The sequence below is a fragment of the Portunus trituberculatus genome, chromosome 43 (genome assembly GCF_017591435.1).
Source record: "Portunus trituberculatus isolate SZX2019 chromosome 43, ASM1759143v1, whole genome shotgun sequence".
Lineage (NCBI taxonomy): Eukaryota > Metazoa > Arthropoda > Malacostraca > Decapoda > Portunidae > Portunus > Portunus trituberculatus.
The window spans coordinates 6,551,255-6,575,488 of record NC_059297.1 but is presented as its reverse complement, the minus strand read 5'-3'; the positions used below and the strand labels follow the sequence as shown (position 1 = coordinate 6,575,488).

At 37.1% G+C, this 24,234-nt stretch overlaps 1 protein-coding gene across 2 annotated transcripts; it reads right to left on the bottom strand.

Moving 5' to 3' along the window:
- Positions 1-6,752: 6,752 nt before the first annotated feature.
- On the bottom strand, positions 6,753-22,976 carry LOC123517914 (protein jagunal-like). 2 transcript variants are annotated; one of them, XM_045278375.1, is made up of 6 exons: positions 22,720-22,976; positions 19,785-19,814; positions 14,472-14,613; positions 13,862-13,954; positions 10,955-11,077; positions 6,753-10,335 (listed from the first exon to the last, which is right to left on the bottom strand). In XM_045278375.1, the coding sequence occupies exons 1-6, from the start codon at positions 22,806-22,808 to the stop codon at positions 10,204-10,206; spliced, it is 609 nt and encodes a 202-aa protein (XP_045134310.1). In that variant the 5' UTR covers positions 22,809-22,976; the 3' UTR covers positions 6,753-10,203. The 2 variants fall into 2 exon arrangements, with proteins under 2 accessions (XP_045134310.1, XP_045134311.1); XM_045278376.1 differs by lacking the exon at positions 19,785-19,814 and having other exon boundaries at positions 22,720-22,975.
- Positions 22,977-24,234: the final 1,258 nt, after the last annotated feature.

Sequence of the window (24,234 nt, the reverse complement as noted above, 5' to 3'; positions counted from 1 at the left end):
GCTAGAATAATCTATACCTGACGCCGTTGTACGTGTGTGAAGGAAATACTACGTTGTTTTGTGACGTAGCGTGGTGTGATGTGGCATTGAGTGGTGATGCGTGGAGAGCTCGTGTCGTGTGGTGCAGTGTGGTCTGGTGTGATGATGTGATGATGTGGTGGTGATGTGTGGGACAAACTGTTAAGGGAAAGAGTAAATAATGTGGTGATGTGACGTTTTGTCCTGCATGATGTGGCGTTCGAGTGTAGGGGAAAGTAGGCATCATAAAATAGTGTAGCGTCAGTAACACAATATACATGCAGTGCGCGGTCTATGGTGTACTGAAGTGGCCCTCAGGTGTGTGGTGTAGCGCAATAGAGGTGGTGGTGGTGCTGGACAAATGCGGTGAGTTGTAAGGGCAACTCACTCTCCGTTAGGCCTTAAGCTTAGTCATCACCACCACAATCCACCTCCACCATAACCTCCACCCTCCCTACCATACAGCCATCCATCTATCCCCTCCCCTTCTCTTCCTTATCGATACACTTATTGACTCGCGCACCCTTTCCTGGTGGGAAGCCGTGGCACCAAGGAGACAGCTGGATGGCACCTGTGGGCCGCTCCTGCCATCAGACACTTCCCATGGTGCGAGGGACGCTAAAGTTTGTTCCCTAAAGCGACGTTCATTTATCGCCTTTCTCTCCCTCCCCACCCGCTCACCCTGTTTTTATTTTTGTCTCGTCTCCCTTTCAGATCATTGGGGAAGAGTATAAACTGTCTTTTCTTCTATCTAGCTCTACGTCCATTTATCGGTGTAGATTATTTATCCATGTCTAACACTCGTTCTTCTGAACACTGATACATCATGTAAAATTTGTCTTTTACCTATTCAACTCTCCGCGTATCGGTACATCTGTTTATTCATACGTATCGATCCCTCCCTCTTATTTATAAAACAAGTTATAAATAACATAACTTCCTCCATAATCTTTGATCCTCTCTCCCAAACTCCGCAAATTATCAGATTTTTCTTTATAAAACAAAAATGCGCATGATTTCGTTTTCTCTTCAGTCTGGCTTGCCATTTTCTTTGTTACATGGTAGGAGTTTCGTTCACAGAAACGAAAACTTGAACAGTTTTACAATGCTCCTTAAAAAAAGATGTAATACTTCTTTAATTACTCTCATGTTCCTCTTGGGCTAGGATAACACTACTGTTGTTTAAGCATCATCATAATACTTCACTCTTATATACATCATTAGGTCTACTTGACATAAAGTATCTTAAATGTCACGCACACTCTTCCATATTATCCTTTAAACTAAACAAGCTTCATAATAATCAGCGTGTATGATGCAACAAAAAATTCGTAAGTAAATAAGACTCGTCCGCAAATGACATTCTTGGACTACTTCCGAAACTATATATAATTAATCATACTTCATTATACATACTAAATATAGTTACTCTTGCAATCATCATTACACTCACTATAGCAATCAGCTAGCCAAGCCTCACTATGCCCTTAAAAGATGTTTACTCGCGCAACAATAATATTTCAGCCACTTTAACATTAAGAATTAATCATGCTTCTTTGTCTGAAAACCATCGTTACATCCGCTCCCCCGCCCCATCAATGACAAGATAGCACAGTGGCATGCGCGTCTTTGCGCTCGAAAGAATTGGTCTCGTCCACAGCAGTCCCTTCCTGCTTATTAACGAAAGCTTTCCAACTATTGGTTATCCAGCAAATATTTGTTTTTCTTATGGGTTCGGAAGGCCTTTTTAAAGTTACATGTTTAACACAGCGCCTCCTGCAATACTTGTCTGCTTCCTGCTTCTCTATCTCTATTTTATCGTTTACTGTCAAACACATACAAACATACTTATAATATACGCAGTTCACAACATCCATTTATTGAAGACTTGTTATTTATCTGGTACATAGACTTTCTATATGCAATTTCTATATAATTAACTTTAGAAAATGAAAATAATAGCAAGGTGATCAACTGCCAACATAGTACGTCACGACACTTTATGTTTATTCGAGTACACAATAACAGTTACACAGGAAAGAAATGTACACCAAGATGTGAGCGTGTACAAACAACACTGACTCGTCTGTGTATCTATCCCCTTTGTGTGTGTGTGTGTGTGTGTGTGTGTGTGTGTGTGTGCAATACGAGGAGAGCAACAGGATGCCATGATACAATGCTACAGTGATAATAGTGTTTCTTGGGACACCCGCGGATATGCAATCAAGGAAGTACCGCGAGTTCGTTCTTGGGGGAATAGAAATAAAATCATTCCAGTACAGAGAAGCTCCTTGCTCAGGAAATTACGTATGTTATCCCCCCCCCCCCCGTCTCTCTCTCTCTCTCTCTCTCTCTCTCTCTCTCTCTCTCTCTCTCTCTCAATTATTTATAAATACGCATTACCTTTAAAACAGCCACACCGTCATATTTGTGTCGTTAGAATCCCTTGGTTTCACTTCCAACAGAACAAACTGTCACCCACACCGGAAGATCGCGTATTGTAACAACTTTGGAACAAACAAAAGCTTAGTTCAATGCACTTTACTCTTCAACCCGCCTCTTAGTTACTGTTCTCTTCTCTCGTTCCTCTCACCCTCCCCTCCATATCTCTCCTCAGCCTTCCTCAATCTCGCCTTTAAAGCATTCAGCCTCCTCCGTCTCCTATGGCCTTTTCATAGCGACTGTTGCGAACCTCACTAATAGTCACGTCGGTACATGTATTAGGTAATCATAAGGCCAGAACAGTAAAAGTTAAGATGGCTGACTCCCTCGTGCCAGTTTATGTAATTTGATTAATAATTTTCTTCCTTAGCGTGGTGGGTAAACTGTTCTGTAGTCTGGTGGTGAATTTTACATATACGAACTTAATGCATACACACACACACACACACACACACACACAGGAAAATACAACAGTAATTATCTTTAGTCATTTCCGGTTCTCTTAAGGACACTAATATAATCCACCATTACCTATCTAACATTACCTAACCTGGTCCCTCTCTAGACTCCACCGGAAACACAAAAACTATCCCCCCACTTGTTTACGCTTTAGGTGAATGTAAAGGTATATACAACAGAAAAGAAGGAAATAAACCAGTAATAACACCCGCAGGCAATTGCCACAAGATAACGAGCCTTGTTTTCTTTTGAATCGAAATTGCCACAACTCTAAAGTCTGCTTCGAATCAGTACCACGTAGCATTCTCGCCCACTATACCAAATGTGGCTCGATCCTAAACTCAGTGGACATAAGACTACTCCACGTAATACCTTTGTTTTAACAAGCAGCCTAGCGTTCATGCACATCAAAGTGAAGGTTACTGCGGGAGGGTCTATAACAATGACTATATATACAGAATATATAGTCATTGGTCTATAGTCTACCGACGTTTCCAGTGCCACTACTAATGTCTACTAATGCCCCTAAATAAAACCACAAAACTTGATAGAAATACTGTCTTTTAATGAACACAGGCAGTAATGTGATCGATTATATCTTTCTGTTCAGGAGGATATGAGGCTGTCAACATGACCACTCTCGGCTTGACATTCTCCCAGCCGTTGAAATATCAACACGACACAAGCCAGAATTGGCAACCTTCTCCAACAGCTCGAATACTGGAGCTACGCGGCCCATCAAATCTGTGACACGTAATCCCCAGCTCAGCTCAAGTCCCTATTTCAATACATAAAATGCCACATTTCCTGTAACCGCTGGTTCAGTCCTCACTTTACTAATAGAAGCCTAACCTGAGCCTGACTCAACTACTTCCTTCGCAATCAAACCATCATTTTCACATTAATTTTAATATCACTATTATACCATGCAGTTATACGATATTCTTTATTCTTTTACATTGAAATTGAGAAACTAAAAACCATCTCATGTGATATCATTACACATTTTCACGAACAACCACTGTCTGCAAGCCCAGAATGAGATGTGTACTACTTTGCTTTACTTATTATGTTACCTAATCACAAATACTTAGTAATTATTTTAGATTACTTTCCATTTCAGAGAGTAGTTACAAGTAGAAAGATAGATCTAATTATTAAGGTCCATTTCAGAAAAAGTCATGAATTCAAGAGGAACTGTGAACATGTTATCAGTATACTATTTTCATAATATGTACATACAAGACAATGCTGAGCCACCTTCGTGTTCACGTGCGCGTGGCTCGAGCAATGTTTCACACGCTTCAATTGGATTGCCGCCCGTAAATGAAAGGCGGTCATTTATTTTGAGCTGCGAAATTTCTAACCGCTACCATATACCCTCATGTCTCTGTCCAACACCTCAATACCCTAAAACACAACAAGCGATGAGAAGTAACGATGTGAAGTATTTTTTGTACTAATAGCATTTCAGTACCCAAAGAGTGAGCATTTTTCATCAACTGCCCTGCATAGTTTTACACTGCACTAAGTTACTGTTACTTTTAACCTTCACTTGCTCGTCTTTTGCCATCCCTGTTACTTAAAGGCGTTTGGCAGCACACCATCCATCACTGTCAGCCACGCCACAGCAGCACGTACGTAGGCAGTGAGCGCGTGCTGCCATGAAAACACCATTTGTCCCTCTCAGACAAGGCACCCATCAGAAGATTGCAATTATTACCTCTTTCACTGGTAATGTATACCAGGTTAGTTGGCATTGACTTGGATTAGGAAGCAATATTTATACATAATAATTTACCTCGTTTTGGAATATTTTGTCACTAGTTAGCAAAGCTTTTGGGCTTATTTCTAGAACCAAGAGTTTCGTGTCGCTTTCCCTTGGCTTTATAATGTAATACCTACAATTATTATCTCACACTTTTAGTATTGAAAAATAAATAAATAGACAACTGAGTTGACACTGAAGCTTTCTGACACGTAAACCATCTCGATGCGTTTTACCTTAAGGATTCTGTGATAATGTAAACACACCGAGGCACTGCCTGTTCAAATACTAATAAGTGACAAAGCATCCATACACCATAATAATAATAATAAGGACAATGATGATGATGATGATGAAATAATAATAATAATAATAATAATAATAATAATGATAACAATGATGATAAAAGAAAATAATCATGATAATGATAAAAAGCACAGTATTACTGATGTTTTTTCTTCAAAGCTTTAATACTAAAACTATGAAAATAAAATTATTCGGAGGAGAATATCATTACAGCAGCTTTGTATGATTGGCTAGTCTTGTCTGAGGCTAATATAACATGCAATACATAAATCTGTAATACTTTGACTTCAATGAAAACTTATTTCATATCTAAAACTAACAAATTTGTCCCTAAGCATGTTTCCATGTTGTGCCCTTGTATACTGGCAGTGTCATGTGCCCCAATACTTCCAGGCACCCTTGGCAAGACTTCATGGCCCCTGGGATGCTCCTTATACCTAGACTTACTGTCACTGCTCCAGACATGCAAGACTTAGCTTGGTTTTTGTATGCTTTACACAATAATCTCCTTGAGGACTGTTTCCTTTTTATATTCATTTTTTGTTGTCATTGATCCATATAATTTTTGTTTTAGTGTCTTACTTCAATCTTTAGCAGCCTTTATTTATTCAGGTTTTCAATGTTTTCATTTAAAATCATAATCTTTTAATGTTGAGATGGACTGGCTGGGGAAAAAGCAACAAGAAAGAAAAAAACTGAGGAAGGCAGTCTTCAAAAAATAGTGTACACAAATTGGTCAAAACTACAGTATAAGCAAAAGTATCTAAATAATTCTAAAAGGTTCTTTGATTTAGTAATAGATGACACACCCTTATAAATCTAATTGCTTACCTCTGTTGCCTTTGAATAGTATGTACTCTTTAAACAAGCAGTGAAGATTTGAGGTCACAGTGAAAATACTATTAGTCTTCACTCTTCAAAATGTAATAAAAAATCTTATCAACTTACTTTCTTGCAATTAGTGTGTGTGTGTGTGTGTGTGTGTGTGTGTGTGTGTGTGTGTGTGTGTGTGTGTGTGTGTGTGTGTGTGTGTGTGTGTGTGTGTGTGTGTGTGTGTGTGTGTGCTGCATGCAAATATGTAAACATACCCATACTTTCAGGCTTCACTTTATCTTGCTTCAATCTTACATTCAGTTCTATGTTCATAATAAGCTGAGCTACACAACACACAGGAATATTCCCGCCACCATATGGTGGATGAAATCTGCTTAGTCAAGATGTGAGGTGTCATCATAAAGGCTGGGGAGGGATGGAAATTCACTCATCACTATTTTCTTTAACGACAGTCTCGTACATAACAAAAGGTTTGCTTCACCATGGTAATAAATAACTAATAATGTTTTTCAGTCAGAATGAAATAGTAAACAGGACATCCTTCACACCTTTCCTGCTTTCTTGGTGAATTTAATGAACATTATAACTTCCTTTTCATAATGGAGGCCTCTTGAAGAGATACATATACAAAAGTTACATGGAAATGAAGTCATTTTTGGAAATAAAAATCATACAAAAAATTAAGAGAATTCAAACTCTCAGTGAAACTTTTCAACATGAAGTTGACAGAGGAAGACAAGAGGAAAACACAAACATGAGGTGAAACAGCTGCTTGAAAATGAAAGTGACAAAGGAAAATAAGAGGCAAATCAAGCATAAGTGTTATAAGCAGTGTTGTGATTAATTGTAACAAGTGAAAGCCAGCTTCCTGAGAGGCAGTGTCAAAATCCTGCACATTCACAAACTTTTTATTAAAACCATTGAGTTGACCTCTTCATCAGTTTATTAAACCCATAGTGTTCATCAGTTAACTATCCAAAATGATAGATGGCCATAAGTTACAGTGTGGGAAAATAGGGCATGTCTCTGGTACATTGGTTGCAAGTGGTCAAACAAGATCTTCATAGAAAACTACTTATGCTAATGAGAACAATTGATATGTCTTAAAGATATTAACAAGAAGTACTACAAACAACTACCACAGATAACAACAACAATAAGAAAACTTCCCAATTTAAGTCAGCATTATGTTTACCACATTGCAGTGCAGCTCATCACCTGAATGAGTGACTGAAAACAGTGTGCCAGATTTTCCTTACATATGGGGAACTGTAATAAACTTAAATCTAGGTTATCTTCTGTAAACAAATATGCAGTTCTCTTTTTGGAGGGATATGTAAAACTTCTCTACCACCATATATACTCATGTGTAACCTTACCTCTTGTTGTATAGTATGAACCCTGAGTTTTGAAAGAAAGAAATTTTTGCAAACCTTCTGAATACGGTAACACTAGCTTCTAAAGAATACTGGTAGGCCTACTACAGTAAAGAATTTAGTGCCAAGTAGTATAGCAAGATGTTTTAACCCTTTTCACTGCTATGGCTTCTCAAACTCAATAAAACAGTGTGGTGCAAGTTAAGAGGATGACTCTGGGCAACACCACTCAGCAGTAGCAGTCAAGTCACTTTGTGGCTTGATTGTCATTCAGTAACATTGTGTGGTTATTTATATAAAAGATAGATGTATCATCAGCAGTCAAATGGTTAAGGATGTACTTGTGTGTACTATATTATCTACAGAAGGACTGGAAGGAATATATAAGTTTCATTATATTGCTGTAAATGAAAGACAGAATCAAAACTACAAAACAGTGCGATAAAGTTATACATACTAGTGCTGGTACTCGTATTCACTAACACTGCTTAGATAAGATAGAAAGATATAAGTAGGAAAATGGATAGCAATATATAAAGGGAAGGAGAGCAGGTACAAACAACTTTGATTATGTCACGTCAAGTGGAAGACAGCAGAGAAAACACAGTGTGATGCATAAAGTTCAAATCAAGAAGACAATTTTAAGTTGAAGGAGTGTCTGTATGAGGTCAGCAACACTGGCAGGAAAGAAGATAGTATTGTTTGAATTGCTACATGCATGTAAAGTTCTTATAACACCAAGAAAGTGGAATAATGGAAATTAGCTAAAGCTGCACATCCAGAAGAATGACAACACTCAAAAGAAGTAGCATTGAACAGTAAAAAATATATTTAGAAAATTACTTATTACGTACCAAGAACATGCAAGTACTGAAATTATTGATACCAGAAGGGTTGACAGGATAAAGGGAATTCAGAGAAATATTGCAGTTCAAAAGGAAAAAGTAAATGAATAAATAAGTAAATAAGGAAATAAGGAAAACATTATAAATTAAGATAAAACAATAATCAAAGTAAGATTCAATGAATGTTACTAATAAATTTTTTGGAGCCAACCAGATAATATTCATATAAAATAATGTATTTGTATCCTAGGGAATATATCCTTGAAATAACAGACAATTATTTTGGAGACAACCAGTTTGCTCTACTGGTGAGAGATGTTTCAACACACTGGTTGTTATGCAAGGCAAGTCATTAAGTCATTAGGCAATACATTATGTTCAAACACTGGTCACTCTTGATTTAATTTTCTGCCTTTAGTGAAAACTGGTTTGTAATATGCAACTGCACTCCAAGGTGTTCTTATTTTTACTCCTCTTGACAATCAGTGTTAATAGCAAGACTTGTTCTAATATTCTTAAAGTGTTTGTCACTTCTAATATTTGCTGTGTCAAGGTTTTACTGTACTGGCATGTATGAAGTAGTATCTATAGTGATGAATGTTTTACTTTCAGCATTACCAAACAGACCAATCACCTGAAATACAAGTAATTACTGGATTAGAGAAAGAAACTGTCAACCTCAAGAATGAAAGGAAAAGGATCATGATTGCAAGCAAGACATGAACGAGCAAGTGTTAGCAATGATTTGTGCATGTGTTTACAGTGAGGAAAGTTGTACAGGAAAGTAGCTACAGGTAGGCCTAACAATCCTGAAAGATGTACTGGTAGTTTACATGTACAGTACTTTAAAATTTCATCAAGTGTAATCTGAGTATATACAGTAATCACAGGATGAATATAACAAAGGAACTATATAGGCAGGTCAGGTAGTTTGATTTTATGATGTGGATAAGAGTATAAAAAAAAAAAAAAAAAAAGGAAAGACAAAATTTTGAATTTAATCATTAGTATTTTTTTGGTTTGTTTGTCATGAACAGAAATTACTATTACTCTTGTTTTATTTATTTCAACAAATGTCACCTTTATCACATTAGCAGCAGTGATGAAAATATTGTGTGCATGACACATGCACTCTAGGGAATTTACACTTGTGGCTTTGGCTTCGATTTGCAGGCACATTTCTTGTATATAGTGGAAAACGCTTAATTCAAATCATCAAGAGCCTTACACTTTTCCCTTCAAATTAATTCTGATTCATAATCAAATGAAATCTGCTTCAACATAGTTCAAATTAACAGAACTACACATCTGAAGAATGCAGTGTTGTAAGTCTATGGTATTCATTATCTGTTATAAAAGGAAAACTCAATAGTTACCCAAATCACATCCCATATTAGTACAAATATTGTTTATTCCCAAGCAAGGAAAAAAAAAAAAAAATTGACATCTCCATAAACAAGTCATGAGGTAAAGGAAACACAGCTAAAGGCTGACTTGCAAAACTTGGGCAGGACTTCCCCTCAACAGAGAAACTTTTGAGCATGACAACAAGTACCATCAACTGAGATATTTCAACAATACATTAAACATAAAACGCATCCGTGTTCAAACAATGAATCATGTAAAAATACATATGTAGAGAGCTAAAGCTTTCAAATTAGACTGGAGTTAAGAAACATACACAACTCATTCCAAGGCAATGCAAAGATGGCTATTATATTCTATCTCTCCAGCTTGAACACTGAACATGTAGCACAACTCTGTACCAGGTGGCACAAAATTATTCTGCATGATACAGAAGTCATGTGTACTCCTGTTGAATGTATTCTATAGCAGTGAATCACCACTGACTGAGCCAAATTGATAATGTAATCTTTACCAGTAATTGCAGGTGAAAAACAAAAACAATTTAACTACAGATGAAGAAGATATTATAAAACACCTTAATTAAACAGTGAAAATTTTGCCACAATATAGGTAGTACCTCAAAAAGGTAACCAATGTTACCCACAGATGATGTGAATAGGAATATTTTAAGTATAAAATAGACATCCTTGGTGAATCATGTTTTCAGTATATTCCTTCATAAAACTTAAAACATAAATTTATAACAACCCATAATGAATGCAGTGAATAAATAGATGCTTAACTGGCCTTACTGGGCCTTCTTAACAGCCCCTCGGTTCTTCCAGGCCAATATGAGCTTGTAGGCAAAAATCAGTGTGAAGATGTGCACCTGCATGGCCACTAGGATGAAGCTATACCATAACACACTGATTGGGTAGCCCTGAGGAAAAGACAAAAGAATAAATACAGTACCAGTAACAATGTAAGATGTGAACAGCTGGAACATTAGTCATGACATATTATAAATATCAGAATATCAAAGTATCATACTTCTCCTTTGAAATCTATATTTCCATTCCTGATATAATATTGGCTTTTACAAAATTACTGAACATAAAGTAATGAAGTTAGGTGTCTTTAATTTGTGATGCCCATCTTTGAGACATCATGGGAGCACTAATAAACTGACATGAGGTTGAACAAATTTGCCATGAGAGGGCTTCACAGCAGATAATTTTCTATCACTCATGGACACATGAGCTGGACACTTCCACAATTGGGCAACAAACAAAGAGGTTTGGTGTCCTGGGATGATGTTCTTAGCAGCTTATCAGTCTAAGTATATCTGTCTGATCTAAAATGTGTGGCTGAACTGTGGCCTGATTTAAAATTCAGCAAACTTTAAACTCTTGCCAAAGCATTTATTTACTCACAAGGTACTAGACTAATCATATAAAATTAAAACTAAGGGTCTTGGCTGTGATAGAAGTCCCTCAGCCATGCACAAGAGAGAAAATGTCAATACTTCAAGAGGCTGTATGTAAATATCCCCAACTCACCTGCCATAACTGAAGACCTTGAGGCTCACTCTCACTACAATACTCAGCAAATTCTTTAAAGTATATCATTGCAGCTAGCAGAATTGGTACCGTTGATAGAAGATTAACAAGGCCAAAATATATCTGCAAAGGACAATACACAGAATAAGTGTGCAGCCTTTAACAAAACAAGTTTTCAGTCTGGATACTCAGCTTATAAATACGGAGGATGCCTGGATAACCTCTGATCTTATATATATCATAGTGAAGTCCATACATATTACACAATGGCAAAGCTACAGAATGTCCAAATAGTCTCTCACAGGGGAAAATATTTTTCTTTCTCTATTTTCTATTTTTATTTAAATAAAATAGGTACTAACACCAAAATCAAATAAATACAATAAAGTAGATGATTAAACAACAAACAGCATTTTTTAGGTGTTTGTATGGAGATTAATACATGCTACTTAATATCACTGTTTGTTTTATAAGGAGGGAGAAAAATGAAGGACAAAATGGAGTTTCTACTTGTTAGACAATGTTCACAAACATTTCTCACATGGACTGCAGTACCTCATATTGTCAATGACCTAGTTATTTTTTTCTTCTTTTGTATGTAGGAGAGAGGGCCAGCTAAGGAGAGGAAAAAAAAAAAAAAAAAGGCCCACTTGAATGCTGGTTCTCTACAAGAAAAGCATCAGCCAAAATTAGGGAAGAAATGCCTCGATACCTCCCTCTTAAAAGAAGACAAGTCGTTGGAAGTCGGAAATACAGATGCAGGAAGGGAGTTCCAGAGTTTACCAGTGAAAGGGATGAATGACAGAGTACTGGTTAACTCTTGCATTAGAGTTGGACAGAATAGGGATGAGAGGAAGAAGAAAGCTTTGTGCAGCGAGGCTGCAAGAGGAGGAGAGACATGCAGTTAGCAAGATCAGTAGAATAGTTAGCATGAAAATAGCGATAAAAGATAGAAAGAGATGCAACATTTTGGCGGTGAGAAAGAGGCTGAAGACAATCAGTCAGAGGAGGAGAATTGATGAGATGAAAAGCTTTTGACTCCATCTCATCTAGTAAAACTGTGTTACTGGAACCCCCAAACATGCGAAGAGTACTCCATACAGGGGCAGATAAGGCCCTTGTACAGAGTTAGCAGTTGGAGGGGTGAGAAAAACTGGCAGACACCTCAGAATGCCTAACTTTACAGAAGCTGTTTTAGCAAGAAATGAGATATGAAATTTCCAGTTAAGATTATGAGTAAAGGATATTCAGTGTGGAAGAGGGAGACAGTTGAGTGTCAATGAAGAGGGGATAATTGTCTGGAAGGTTGTGTCGAGTTGATAGATGGAGGAATTGAGTTTTTGAGGCATTGAAAACTACTATATTTTCTCTGCCCCAAACGGAAATCTTAGAAAGATCGGAAGTCAGGTGTTCTGTGGCGTCCCTGTGTGATTTGTTGATTTCCTGAAGGGTTGGTTGTCTCTGAAAGGACGTGGAAAGATGTAGGGTGGTATCATCAGCGTAGGAAAAGATAGGGCAAGAAGTTTGGTCATTAATAAATAACAGAGAGTGGGTGACAGAACAGAACCCTGAGGAACACCACTATTAACAGATTTAGGAGAAGATCAGTTGCTGTCTACCATAGTGCAATAGAACGGTCAGAAAGGAAAACTGAGGTAAAGTTGCAAAGAGAGAGATAGAACCCGTAGGAGGGCAGTTTTGAAATCAAAGCTTTATGCCAGACTCTATCAAAAGCTTTTGATGTCTAACATGACAGTAAAAGTTATGCCAACATTTGCAAGTATGTTACTAGTTTATGGAAACATCATGTTAATATCTGTTCAAAGCTGAGCATTGTGGGAGTCATGAACTTACAGTACAGATACAGATACACAGTGAGGAGAGATGAGACTGATACACAGAGGAGCCTGACAGAGTGAATAATGCCTTTGTTGACAAAAACATGGGAAACCCACTTCATTGAAAATGGAAAAAGAAAAACAATATTAACAATTAATGCAGAGATCCAGCCTCTGGTGCAGTGTTCACTGGCACTGCTAAATGAAATACATGAAAATAAACAATGACAGGCAGATCTAACCATTATAGAAAACAACTGTTGATTGTACAAAATGAAAAAAAATATATAAATAAAAGATTTTCCTTTAAGTTGACAAACAATTTAATAAGCACCTGGGGCTCTAGAATATTGATATTTGGTATAGAAATCATGTGTCAGTTGAAAAATAACTTTTTTTAACTGTTTTCATTTAATTTCAGTGAAAATTTTTATGATCCACACCACAACCCTAGGAACTCTAAATCATTCAATAAGTGTATAGAGAGGCTCTTCTTTAAGTAAAGAACATATTTTAACAATCAGACAAAGATATCAGAAGCATTTTTTTTTCCAATTTCTTAACAAAGAACATACATAAAATTGAATAAATTTTGTAATGAAATATTTTCATCGAAGTTGATATATTATTCAATAAGTATTTGGAGAAGAAGAATATAGATATAAATATTATGTACAAGTTGAAAAGTGAGAATTTTCAAAGTTTTTATTCTATCTTAGAAGTTAAAAATCTTTTATTTTTCCTATACATTAGCAAACAGAATGAATAATCACATGATATCACAGTGCTATAACATCCCATGATTCAGAAAATGTCGGCAAGAGTCATTGCTTTCCAGCATGTCCCAATGCATGGTGAGGGGAGGCTATGGGTTAGCGACGTGAAGCTGAGGGATGTGGTGGCATCCCCATAGGGGCTGATGCTTTGGGATAAAATAGTTCACTCAAGAAGACCATGCTTTCTTTTTCACCATAAGTATCAGAGCCATCAACCAGAGTCCAATACTAATGATTAATATTGGATACATGTAACATCTGCAATACAAATGTGCTACATGATTATGACCAACCTGGAGAAGCAGTATCCGGTTTTTCCTGATGGCAGTGAGGCCGAGGAAGCTTGCTAAGGAACCCAACAACCATATGTACTCCCACTTCAGTGGCTGCAGGAGAGGAGAAAGTTCTCAAAATTCTATATGGAAATAAGTAAAATTAATAATGTCGACGAATACAATATTGCAAAATATATTTAAGAGTAACAGAGTGCATGATGCTGTTGTTGCCAATGTAACTCTTTTGTGGAATATTGGAGATGCTCCCACAAAGTTGAAAAAACAAAGAAGCTTTGGTACCGTACAAGGAATGGATTTCCAGGCATAAAGAAAAAAGAAAGTCCATTCAGTGTTGTTATTTTATGAGGAGTGACTGGAAGGTGTGGCACAGGCAAGTACTGATCACCATGGCTATCAAAATTCAATTAGTAATAACTTGTGCACCACCACCACAAAATGCTTCTTGCCTGGTTTCCCTATGCCATGCCACATGAACCTGCTCTAATAGTCTATGTGGCAATGACACTCCTGCTGCAAGCTGTGAGGCATGGCATGAGGCCTGGTATTTAAAGAAATATAGAAACCAGCTTCTTTTGCAATACTCATATCACAAATGTTGGTCACTTACCTGTGGAACTTCTAGCTCTTCAATTTCTAGGATGAAGATGTCAAGTCTGTCAAGAATGTCTGGGACCATCTTGATCAGCATGAGGAGTGCCAACAGGAGATGGGAGAACACACATTTCCGTAACCGACTCTTGTTCAGGGCACTACATAACGAGAATCAGACGCATTGCAATCATTAAATTATCAATAACTTTTACATATATACAAACTTAGCAATATACATAGAACCAAATAATTAATCAACATCAAAGAAATGTCACTTCACATACTCTCAGGGATAAAACTATTAGAGCACAATTCACCAAATTAGTAACTACTTGCTGGTGACTGTTGAACAGTAAACATGCACACATATGGGGATTTTGGAATGCTGGGCATCTTGCTTTATTGGTTAGTTGAACATCACTCCTAATATGTAGTCTGCCTACCATATGCCTAACATGAAAATAAGTTCATTTATTTCTGGTAGTCTAACACTAATTTCCTGATATCTACAGAAGAAGTAATGTCTCTGCATGTCCAGTGTATGAAAAGTAATGAGTTGTGGAATGATGGAGCATTCAGACAGGCAGGTCAAAATGAGAGAAAGATGAAAAAATATTCACTAAAGAGTAGCATGGTCCTGTTGTGACTGTAAAGGAATGTCCCTGTTCTGCAGGAGGACCATAAATAATATGACATCATAACTGTGGATAACTGTAAACTGTAGTACATGCCTCCATGCTTCTACAACAAGACAAAGGCCTCCTCCTCATCCTTTTGAGTGAATACACTGTCTACTCTATAGTAATCCAGGAAAATTCTTTTATCTCTTTTATCTCAACATTCCATCATACTAAAAGTTTACTTTTAGAATAAAGCCAAAAGAAAACTAAAACTTTTCCTCCTGATGAATTAACAAAAAACAAATAGAAGAGGTGAAACAAAAAAATAAAAGCAAAATAAAAAAATAACAAAAAGTACACACACACACACACACACACACACACACACACACACACACACACACACACACACACACACACACACACACACACACACACACAATAAAAACATATAGGTATGTCCATAAATTGTCTAATGCATTCACTTCAATTTCATATTTCCACAAGTTTCTTTTTTAATGTACTCAGTGCAAAAACTGAATAAGCCTTGAAGTGGTTGGATATCTGTCTGTTGTAAATACCCTGGAGGAAGAGTTAACTAATTTGATTACTTCTGCAATCACAGCTTGATCTATCCTGGCAATATGAAACAAACATAAAAAGAAACACAAACATTAGTCCACGGTGGTATCTGAGGAGTAAGGTAATGCAGTATATAGTGTCATACCTCCTGAGTTTCATCACCTAAAATATTGTCATGTTATTATATATTCATTAGTTTTCAAATATCTGTCTAACAAACCACATTAGTGACAAAACAACAACAAAATGAACTCTTAAAATACTGAAAGATACAAAACAAAATTTGGAAATCATGATCAACTTCAAACTTTTCACCTAAAGAAATGTATCTAAAAAAATCAATTAAAAAAAGTGTTAATAAACTAATTAACAAATCCTATTAACTAGTAAAGTGCACCGAACCAGAAATAACACAAGAAGCTTCTCCAGCAAAGAGCTAGTTAGTTAATATTCATCATGCATAACAACACACAGAGATCAGGGACACTCTTATCAAGCGCTATCACACGAGTGACTACTTGTCATGTCCAACAGTCCATACTCTCTACATGTTACTGCAGTATTTCTACATACACTTTAATAAAACCTGAACCACTAACTGAGAAACAGAGATTATCTTCTTATTTTGAATCACAATTCGCCATGATAGAAAATTTTGTGGCACAGTTTGGCACAAGGTAAAATGTGCTGATATAAAGCAATATAATAATGTGGCATATGTTCTCTTGTCGTGGGTGTTTGTACTGTATGTACTTGTGTGAATGGTTCTGTTTCAAATCTTGTACATAACGGCATGTCTGTGGATTTCAGTTACCCTTGCTCTTTTGTAAACCATTGGGTTATGAGCCAGAGAAATGTTACTTTACAATGAGTTTTTCTTCTCCAGAGACAATTCACAAAGCTGATTGGTACAGAAAGCATAAAAAAATTTGTAGTCTAAAAGGACTGATGTTCCAGCAACCTCTGTACAAACTACATTAGTGCACTGAATTTAAACATTTGTTTTTTGCCTCATACAAACCTACTACTGCCCTGGCTCAATGTACTGACACAAAGGGGCAGCCAGTCTGGTGAGTGGATTCAAAATATTGGTACTATCTTTTCCTGAGATATATGCAATTTGCAAAATCCTGAGGTGCAATTTTATATTTTTTTGTGACGGGAATATGTCTGTGCACACTGTTCTCCTCAGTAGTGATGTCACGTTCCACAAAATATTTGAAACATAAAGAGGAGTACTGGAGTCTTCCCCTACTTAACACATCCCTATTTCTTCTTGGTCTGTGTGTGCTCAATACAAGGCAGTTCAATATTCAACATATCAATTCTTATTCAATTTATACACAGACAAAAAATACACTGGGCTTTGTGACATCAGTACTTTTGGGACAACTGTGTGTACTTGTTTCTCAGGCACATTAAAAATGTTCTCTAATGAAAATACATATATGTATAAGAAAAAACAACTGCTACACAAAGAAGCACTCTACTACTTGCAAGACATTGTATATTGTTATATTAATGGATTAAATCTTGAGCTGTTGTCAGTGCAAACACACACATCTAATGGATGTTCATCTATCTTTGTTTTTCAACACTTATTCATGTATTCTTAAAAAAACATCTTTTACACTTGCAGTTTTTTCTTACCATCACATAAGAGAGACACAACAGACTAAAATGTGGAAGAGTGTTTATGATGAATGTTTTTTTTTTTTTTTCACTATTTATTTCTTTTCATAAAGCACATGCTCTGCATTCTTACAAATGTCTTCAGTCTAATATTCTGTACTTATCATATCTTTCTTTTCATTGCCTATTTCCCTCTCATCCTTCCAGCAGGTGTTGAGTTGTCATGCTCAGTTCTGACGCACCCCAAGAACAACAACAACAACAACAACAACAACAATAATAATAATAATAATAATAATAATAATAATAATAATAATAATAATTATTATTATAATAAAGATCTGAAGGCAGGATAAATCAGCCACTTCTGGGGAGTGAACCCTGGTGTGTTACCCAAGGTAAACACATGTTACCAGCCAAGATGATCACTAAGATCCAAATAGATTATGATAACCTAAACTGTCATTTATTTTATCTACAATTTTCTTTCCTCCTTCATCCATACTTGCTGTGTTTCAATTAATGCCTGTCCTTCACCAGCCATCTTCTCTCCATTTAGCCCAATCCACACTCCACCTATTTCTACATCATCTTCCAACCCCATCTATCTCTATTGCAATATTTAACTTACAATAGGTTGGAAAGATACAAGATATTGCTTAAAATATATGCAAAATATGAAGGATTTGAAAAGCAAAACAATTTTGATAAAACAAAAGTAAAATATGATAAATGTATCATATTTCTGATAGTGTATCACTGACCATTTCTGAAAATGCAAAAAAATATAGCATCAATGAGTGTCATTCTTATTAACAAGTGATTATGAATGTTACAACTTTCAGTGTCAGGATCCTTTCAGAGCATGAAAGGAAACACTGTGATGGTCATAAAAGGACATTCACTGAGACTGAACCTCTAATAAAATTAAAGTACAAGTGCCAGTTCAACATGTTACCAATCAGGCCATTTGACTGCCTTACTTTCATTTTTCATCTTCTTTATGCTGGTAGATCAAAACACTTATGATATGTAAAGATTACCTAATGCTATTATAAAAACAATTATTTTATCTGTTAAATGGGAGGCATGGCTTACTTTGAACCAATAACTGAGGGAATGCAAGGCTATGGATGGACATAGAGAAGAATGTGCCCCTGCTCCATTCTTCTGAAACACTGGATATACAAAACACAGGGTGAAAGGTGAAGCAAGTAGCTGCCAGTGGTGTGGGACAGAGTGCTTAAACTAAAGGGATGCCCATTGTCCATACAGATCAATGTTCTTGTATTTAGAGAGTCTGAAAGGTGGTGTGGTGAAACTTTTGAATTTCTTTTTTAGTCTTGTTGTTTGAACTATAGCTACAACTTTCAAAATAGTGTTAATGATGAGTTTCATATTTCTCCGAGACTAGTGGACATTTCCTCTTAACAGTCATTAATCTTTTGTTGAGATAAACCTGTTAATAGCTAAAACATGAACAAACACATCAATATCATGGGTGCCTTATATATCTTAAACACTACAAATAAAGTAGACAACTTTTAGAAAACTGCATTTCTACATTGCAAAATAAAACATTAAGTTTTTAATCAATAAACTTCTTTTACTTGAAAACACTTGAGTAAGTAAGTAATGTGTGTGTGTGTCATGCCTGAACTACATAAGCACTTTCATATAGTATTGCTACAGAATTACTGGTGAGACAAAACATGTACCGACTTAAAAATGTAAACACTATTACAGTATGTATATATATATATATATATATATATATATATATATATATATATATATATATATATATATATATATATATATATATATATATATATATGGAGAAAGAGAAAAATAATCTAGAAAAAAAAAATACTGAAGCTTTCTGAACTGGACACTATTCTATGGTGTGTTGGGCAGGAGTGGCCAAAGTGCAGCTTTGTGGGATTCCAATTTCAAAGTTGCTCAACTTAGTTTGTCAGAGAGAGAGAGAGAGAGAGAGAGAGAGAGAGAGAGAGAGAGAGAGAGAGAGAGAGAGAGAGAGAGAGAGAGAGAGAGAGAGAGAGAGAGAGAGAGAGAGAGAGAGCGAGAGAGAGAGAGAGAGAGAGAGAGAGAGAGAGAGAGAGAGAGAGAGAGAGAGAGAGAGAGAGAGAGAGAGAAATGAAGTTACACAAAACACAGTATAGTGATGATAAGTCCTGTAGGAGTGCAGTGGTCATGCTGTGTGAGTGCTATGCTGAACTGTGTGCTGTGTAACACTGCAGTGCACAACTGACATTGAACTTAACCCTCTCGGTAGCACATGACCATTTATGTAGCTTCTGTTTGTCTCGCTGGCCATTGACACTGTTTGGCCACCCCTGACGGCTGCCACACAACATTGTATGCACTGCAGTAGTAAGAATCTTGCTATCTAGTACAAATTATAAAAGACGTAGCAAAGAAATAATATCTTGGACTATAATATGACAAAGACAAGTAGTCACCATATGACTTACAATTCTGAAATAGTCTTCTTTGGAGGCCAGCTGTAATAACCAAAATTTTATTAGATACTAAGCATCAATAATGAGGAAACTACACTATACATAAATCCACTGTTTGATCTGTATGATGAGATGTATATTTTCATTTATACACACACAGGCATCATCATCATAATCTAATCTAATACCCCTATTTTCCTTTTACAGGGCTGGACAGCTTATGAGTCTTCCCCATACAGACAAAGTTTGATTCAGATCCACACACACACACACACACACACACACACACACACACACACACACACACACACACACACACACACACTTTTCCGACAGCCCTCAAGTGAAAGGTCAAGTAATAAGTAAAGATTTAGGAGAACTGATTTAATAAAGCTTTCCAATCTGTATACAGGAATAAATACTAACTATATAAATTAGAGACTAGGTATTTAATTATTCATACATACCATACACAAGAATATAGTAGTTCATCATATAGTATGTGGACAATATGTATTAATGAATGCAACAAAATATGAAATACTTATATTCATGCAGCTTTGTGGTGTCTATCCATAACTTTCAAATTCCCTCCCTGCATAATTATTCTTGGTGGTTGCTCTTCACCCTGTCTTGCTAATGCCACATTCTCTGCCATAGTCATCATGGCCACAAATCAAGTATCCCACTTACTTCAACTGTAGTTTGTGATTTTCCATATTTGAAAAATTCTGTGATATATTGTATAACAAGCAGTGTATTCTGCAACAAAGCCTGACCTCCTTACACTATGAAGAGCCTCAACTATACTTGTTAAGTCCAGTCTCTATCTCTATATTTAAACTCAAGTCTTCCCTTCAATTGAAGTATACTCCTTATCCTAATCAAATCTTCTTCATTTATTCCACATTTTGTTTATAATACTGAGTGTTTGGCCTGCCTGTTTGTCTGGCTGTTTCCTCACTGCAATAATAACCAAAATGACTGCATACACAATGAATGAAAGCCCAGAATAAAAACTAACATTTCAAAAGAATTCAATCAAAAGCTATCAATAAAATACAATGGTTCAAAAGGCAAACTACACTTTGCATGTTTTTTTTTTTCCCAAGTGTATGAATTTCTTCTACCAAAACTACATGTTTCCTGTGAGTAGCATCAGAGCCATTGGTGGTGGAGAGGCACCCACCATGCAATCACTTGGCACAGTGTTATCTTTAGGTAACATTATGGTGCATGACATCCCAAAATAGTTGGTAGTTTATTTGCCGGGCAGCTAACCATGTGACGCAAGTAACTGGGACCCCCTTCTCTTACATCATTAGATAACCCAATGCTGGTAAGGTTCAATTCACTCCTATGTAAACCTCTCCAGATCATATTCAAATAAGGTAAATACTCAAGATAAGGAACCTGGGTACTTTAATCTTGACTCAGGCTTGCTAGGATCTGATCATCCAGCATGTGGCTTTGATGTATTGACACAGGCCACCATGACAGCTGCAACACATGGAGGAGACAGCCTGCCACACCCATGCACACTACTAGAACAAGTTCCCCTACCCACCTCCTACAAGAAAATGTACAGGAAGCATTCATCTGTGGAATAAAACCTAACATTAATCTCTGGCAGGCTCTAGTATATGTTTGCATCAAGAAAACTTGTGAAAGGAACTGTCCTACTTATGTGGGAGAGTGAAAAATGCTGAGGATGGATAGAGTGATGGAGCTCTTACAGACCTATAACAGCAAGTTTGATGGCCCAATAAACACATGCACACAAATGAACAAATAAATTAATTAAATAAATAGATAAATTATTAAAAAAAATAAAACTAACTAAATAAATCCATAAGCAAATATACAAAATAAATAAGTAAACAAAAAAAAGTGGTTATGGTGACTGGATCTGTTGTGGTGACAGGATAGTGAAAGGTAACATACAATGCACTTGGGCTTTGGTGATCTCTTAGTTTAATTTGTAATGTGGTGGATTTGTAGTATCTCACTCCCTGCTAGTGGTTCAGTACCAGTGACAGCCTGTCAAGACCTTCTATCCTGCTTTCAAATCTGATTTCAAGGTGTCTCTATCACCCAATGTCAATATTGCAGCAGAAATGCCTACCTGCACTACTGGCCATGAACACTAAACACTGGAACCATGTAACATTTTCACAAGGGCATTATTATTGTGCCCTCTACACTATCTTCATTGCGAGACTACTGTTAGCATTTATGAACGAAATGTATAATTTTGAGAAAATGGTAACAATACACTATTTGTTTATAACTAAATCTAAATTCACCCCGTACTGAAATTCCTTCCCGTTACTAAAACACAGCTGCATATCTTGAAGTAATAGAGCCAACTTGTTGTCACCACCCCCCCTTGTCATCCTGTGATGTAAATGCACACAAATTTTTTGCAGTAGGTACTGGGCACAGGTTACAATGAATCTTTCTTTGGCCTGATGCACCTTCTGTGGTCCAGCCCAAAGTACTTTGGACTGCATCTACTGGCTTCCCTGTCTGTTAGTGTACTTCCTGAAGGCTGCTGGCACGCAAACCTACTCTTTTATGCAAGAATCCCTAATGATAAAAATAAAACAGCAAATATAACTTTAAATAATAGTATGAAACAGAAAAAAAGTGGTCTATGGTATGTTTGTATAGCTGATGCTTGCAAAGAACTGCTCATATTTCAGAAGAAAAGATCAACCATTCTTTTCGAGTACTCAATGAATGCACTGGGCTGATTAATGTGCCCAGCTGTTTCTCCGGCCTGGCCCGACCCTGGCGGAGAGCACCTTGAGGGCAAGACAGCTCCCTCGGGCCACCCAGGCTGAGCTGCAAGGCCAGGGAGGGAGCGTGTGAGGGAAGAAAGAGTGTGCGTGTGCCGTGAAGCAGATGCCAGGAATACTGTCGGGTCAGGCATCGTGTTTCTCACCTAATCTGGTAATGCGGTGCCACGGTCTCCCTGTGCAAGAAGTCCGTGCCATCCGTGCCGCTCACCATGGGCCCTTCTCGAGACGCCATCCTGCCCTCCTCCGCCCCGTGTGTGGCCCAGCGAGGGAGGCAAGGTCGAGTGAGTGGGTCAGACGGCGGGCGCGTGGCTCTCCGCCCACTGCTGCACCCTGAGCCACTGGCAGTCTGGCACTAGTGGCACACTGTCACCCAAACGCCGGTCTCCAACAATAATAAGTGACGTCATCAGCGGAGGATTTCTTCTACAGAAAACGAACACTCACCCTCGATTTTATGGGGAAACTACAACATTTTTAACTCATTGTTGATTTCTTTTCTTTAATTTTTCTCCACTAACCTATGATGGTGATGGAGGCAGAATTTTCTTCAGATTCTTAAGCAGTTTTACATAATGGTGATTTATATTTGGATACCGTAATGTGGCTGTGGATTTCTGTGCTGTGCAGTGCGCCTTGGTCTCGAATCCAGCAAATCTGTTCTAAGCGGCATTTAAATCTTTCTGAATCCTACCTTATTTTCTCAGATAAACTTATTTCTTGCCACCATACACACATGACATGCAGGCGATGTATCCATTGCAGAAGATCTGTGTAATACTTCTCAGACCTCAGGCACTGAATTATATGCGATGATGGTAGAATGAAGGACGAGTGATGAGTTGGTGTGGATGAAGGATAAGGCCACTATAGAGTAACTGCTTGTAATTTATTGAAGATTACTTTATAAAAGCAAGGTTAAATGTGGGTGTGGTCGCCTTGGTAGTGTCCACGTTTGCAGGATGTGGCTTCAGATGGCCACAAGGTACACCAAGCGCCCCAATCAGATACTCTGTAAATGCCCTCATCAACACTATTTTCAAAGGTCACAGAGGTGATTTGCCAGGTTTCCAAGAAGTGTTTTGCCTTTGTCACAAGAACAAGACATCTAAAAACCTTTGTAACTTCAAGTAATATACAGACTCCAAAGACCTTTGAATGCAATGGTCTTGAGACACAGGAAGTATTTTACAGTACGGCGCCCACTTCCAAGGTGCGCCACATAATATAAAGTTCTAATAATTGGACAATCACAAAATACTTTTATAGTTTCTTTGTCATAATGCGAAGAATGAAATAAAGAATACTTTACTCTGAGACGTGATAAAAGCTGAATGATTGGTACACAATATAGATAAATTAATCTCATGAAATTTTCGACATTATTGCAAGGCGCTTTCAATTTACATACTTTCAGTGGTCACACAGATAACACAGAATATTTCCTTTCTTTCCCAATGAAGACAACATAATCACTATACAATCATTTGCACTGTGAATTAAAATATTCTTGAAAATATCAGTTTCCCGGACTAAATCACATTAAAAGTAGTTAAGACAAGATGCTGAAGGGTTTGAGAATGCGGTCTCGTGGGCTCCACCCTAAACCCCGATGTTCCACTTGACCCAAATGTCAAAAGTAGGGATGATGGATGACAGAC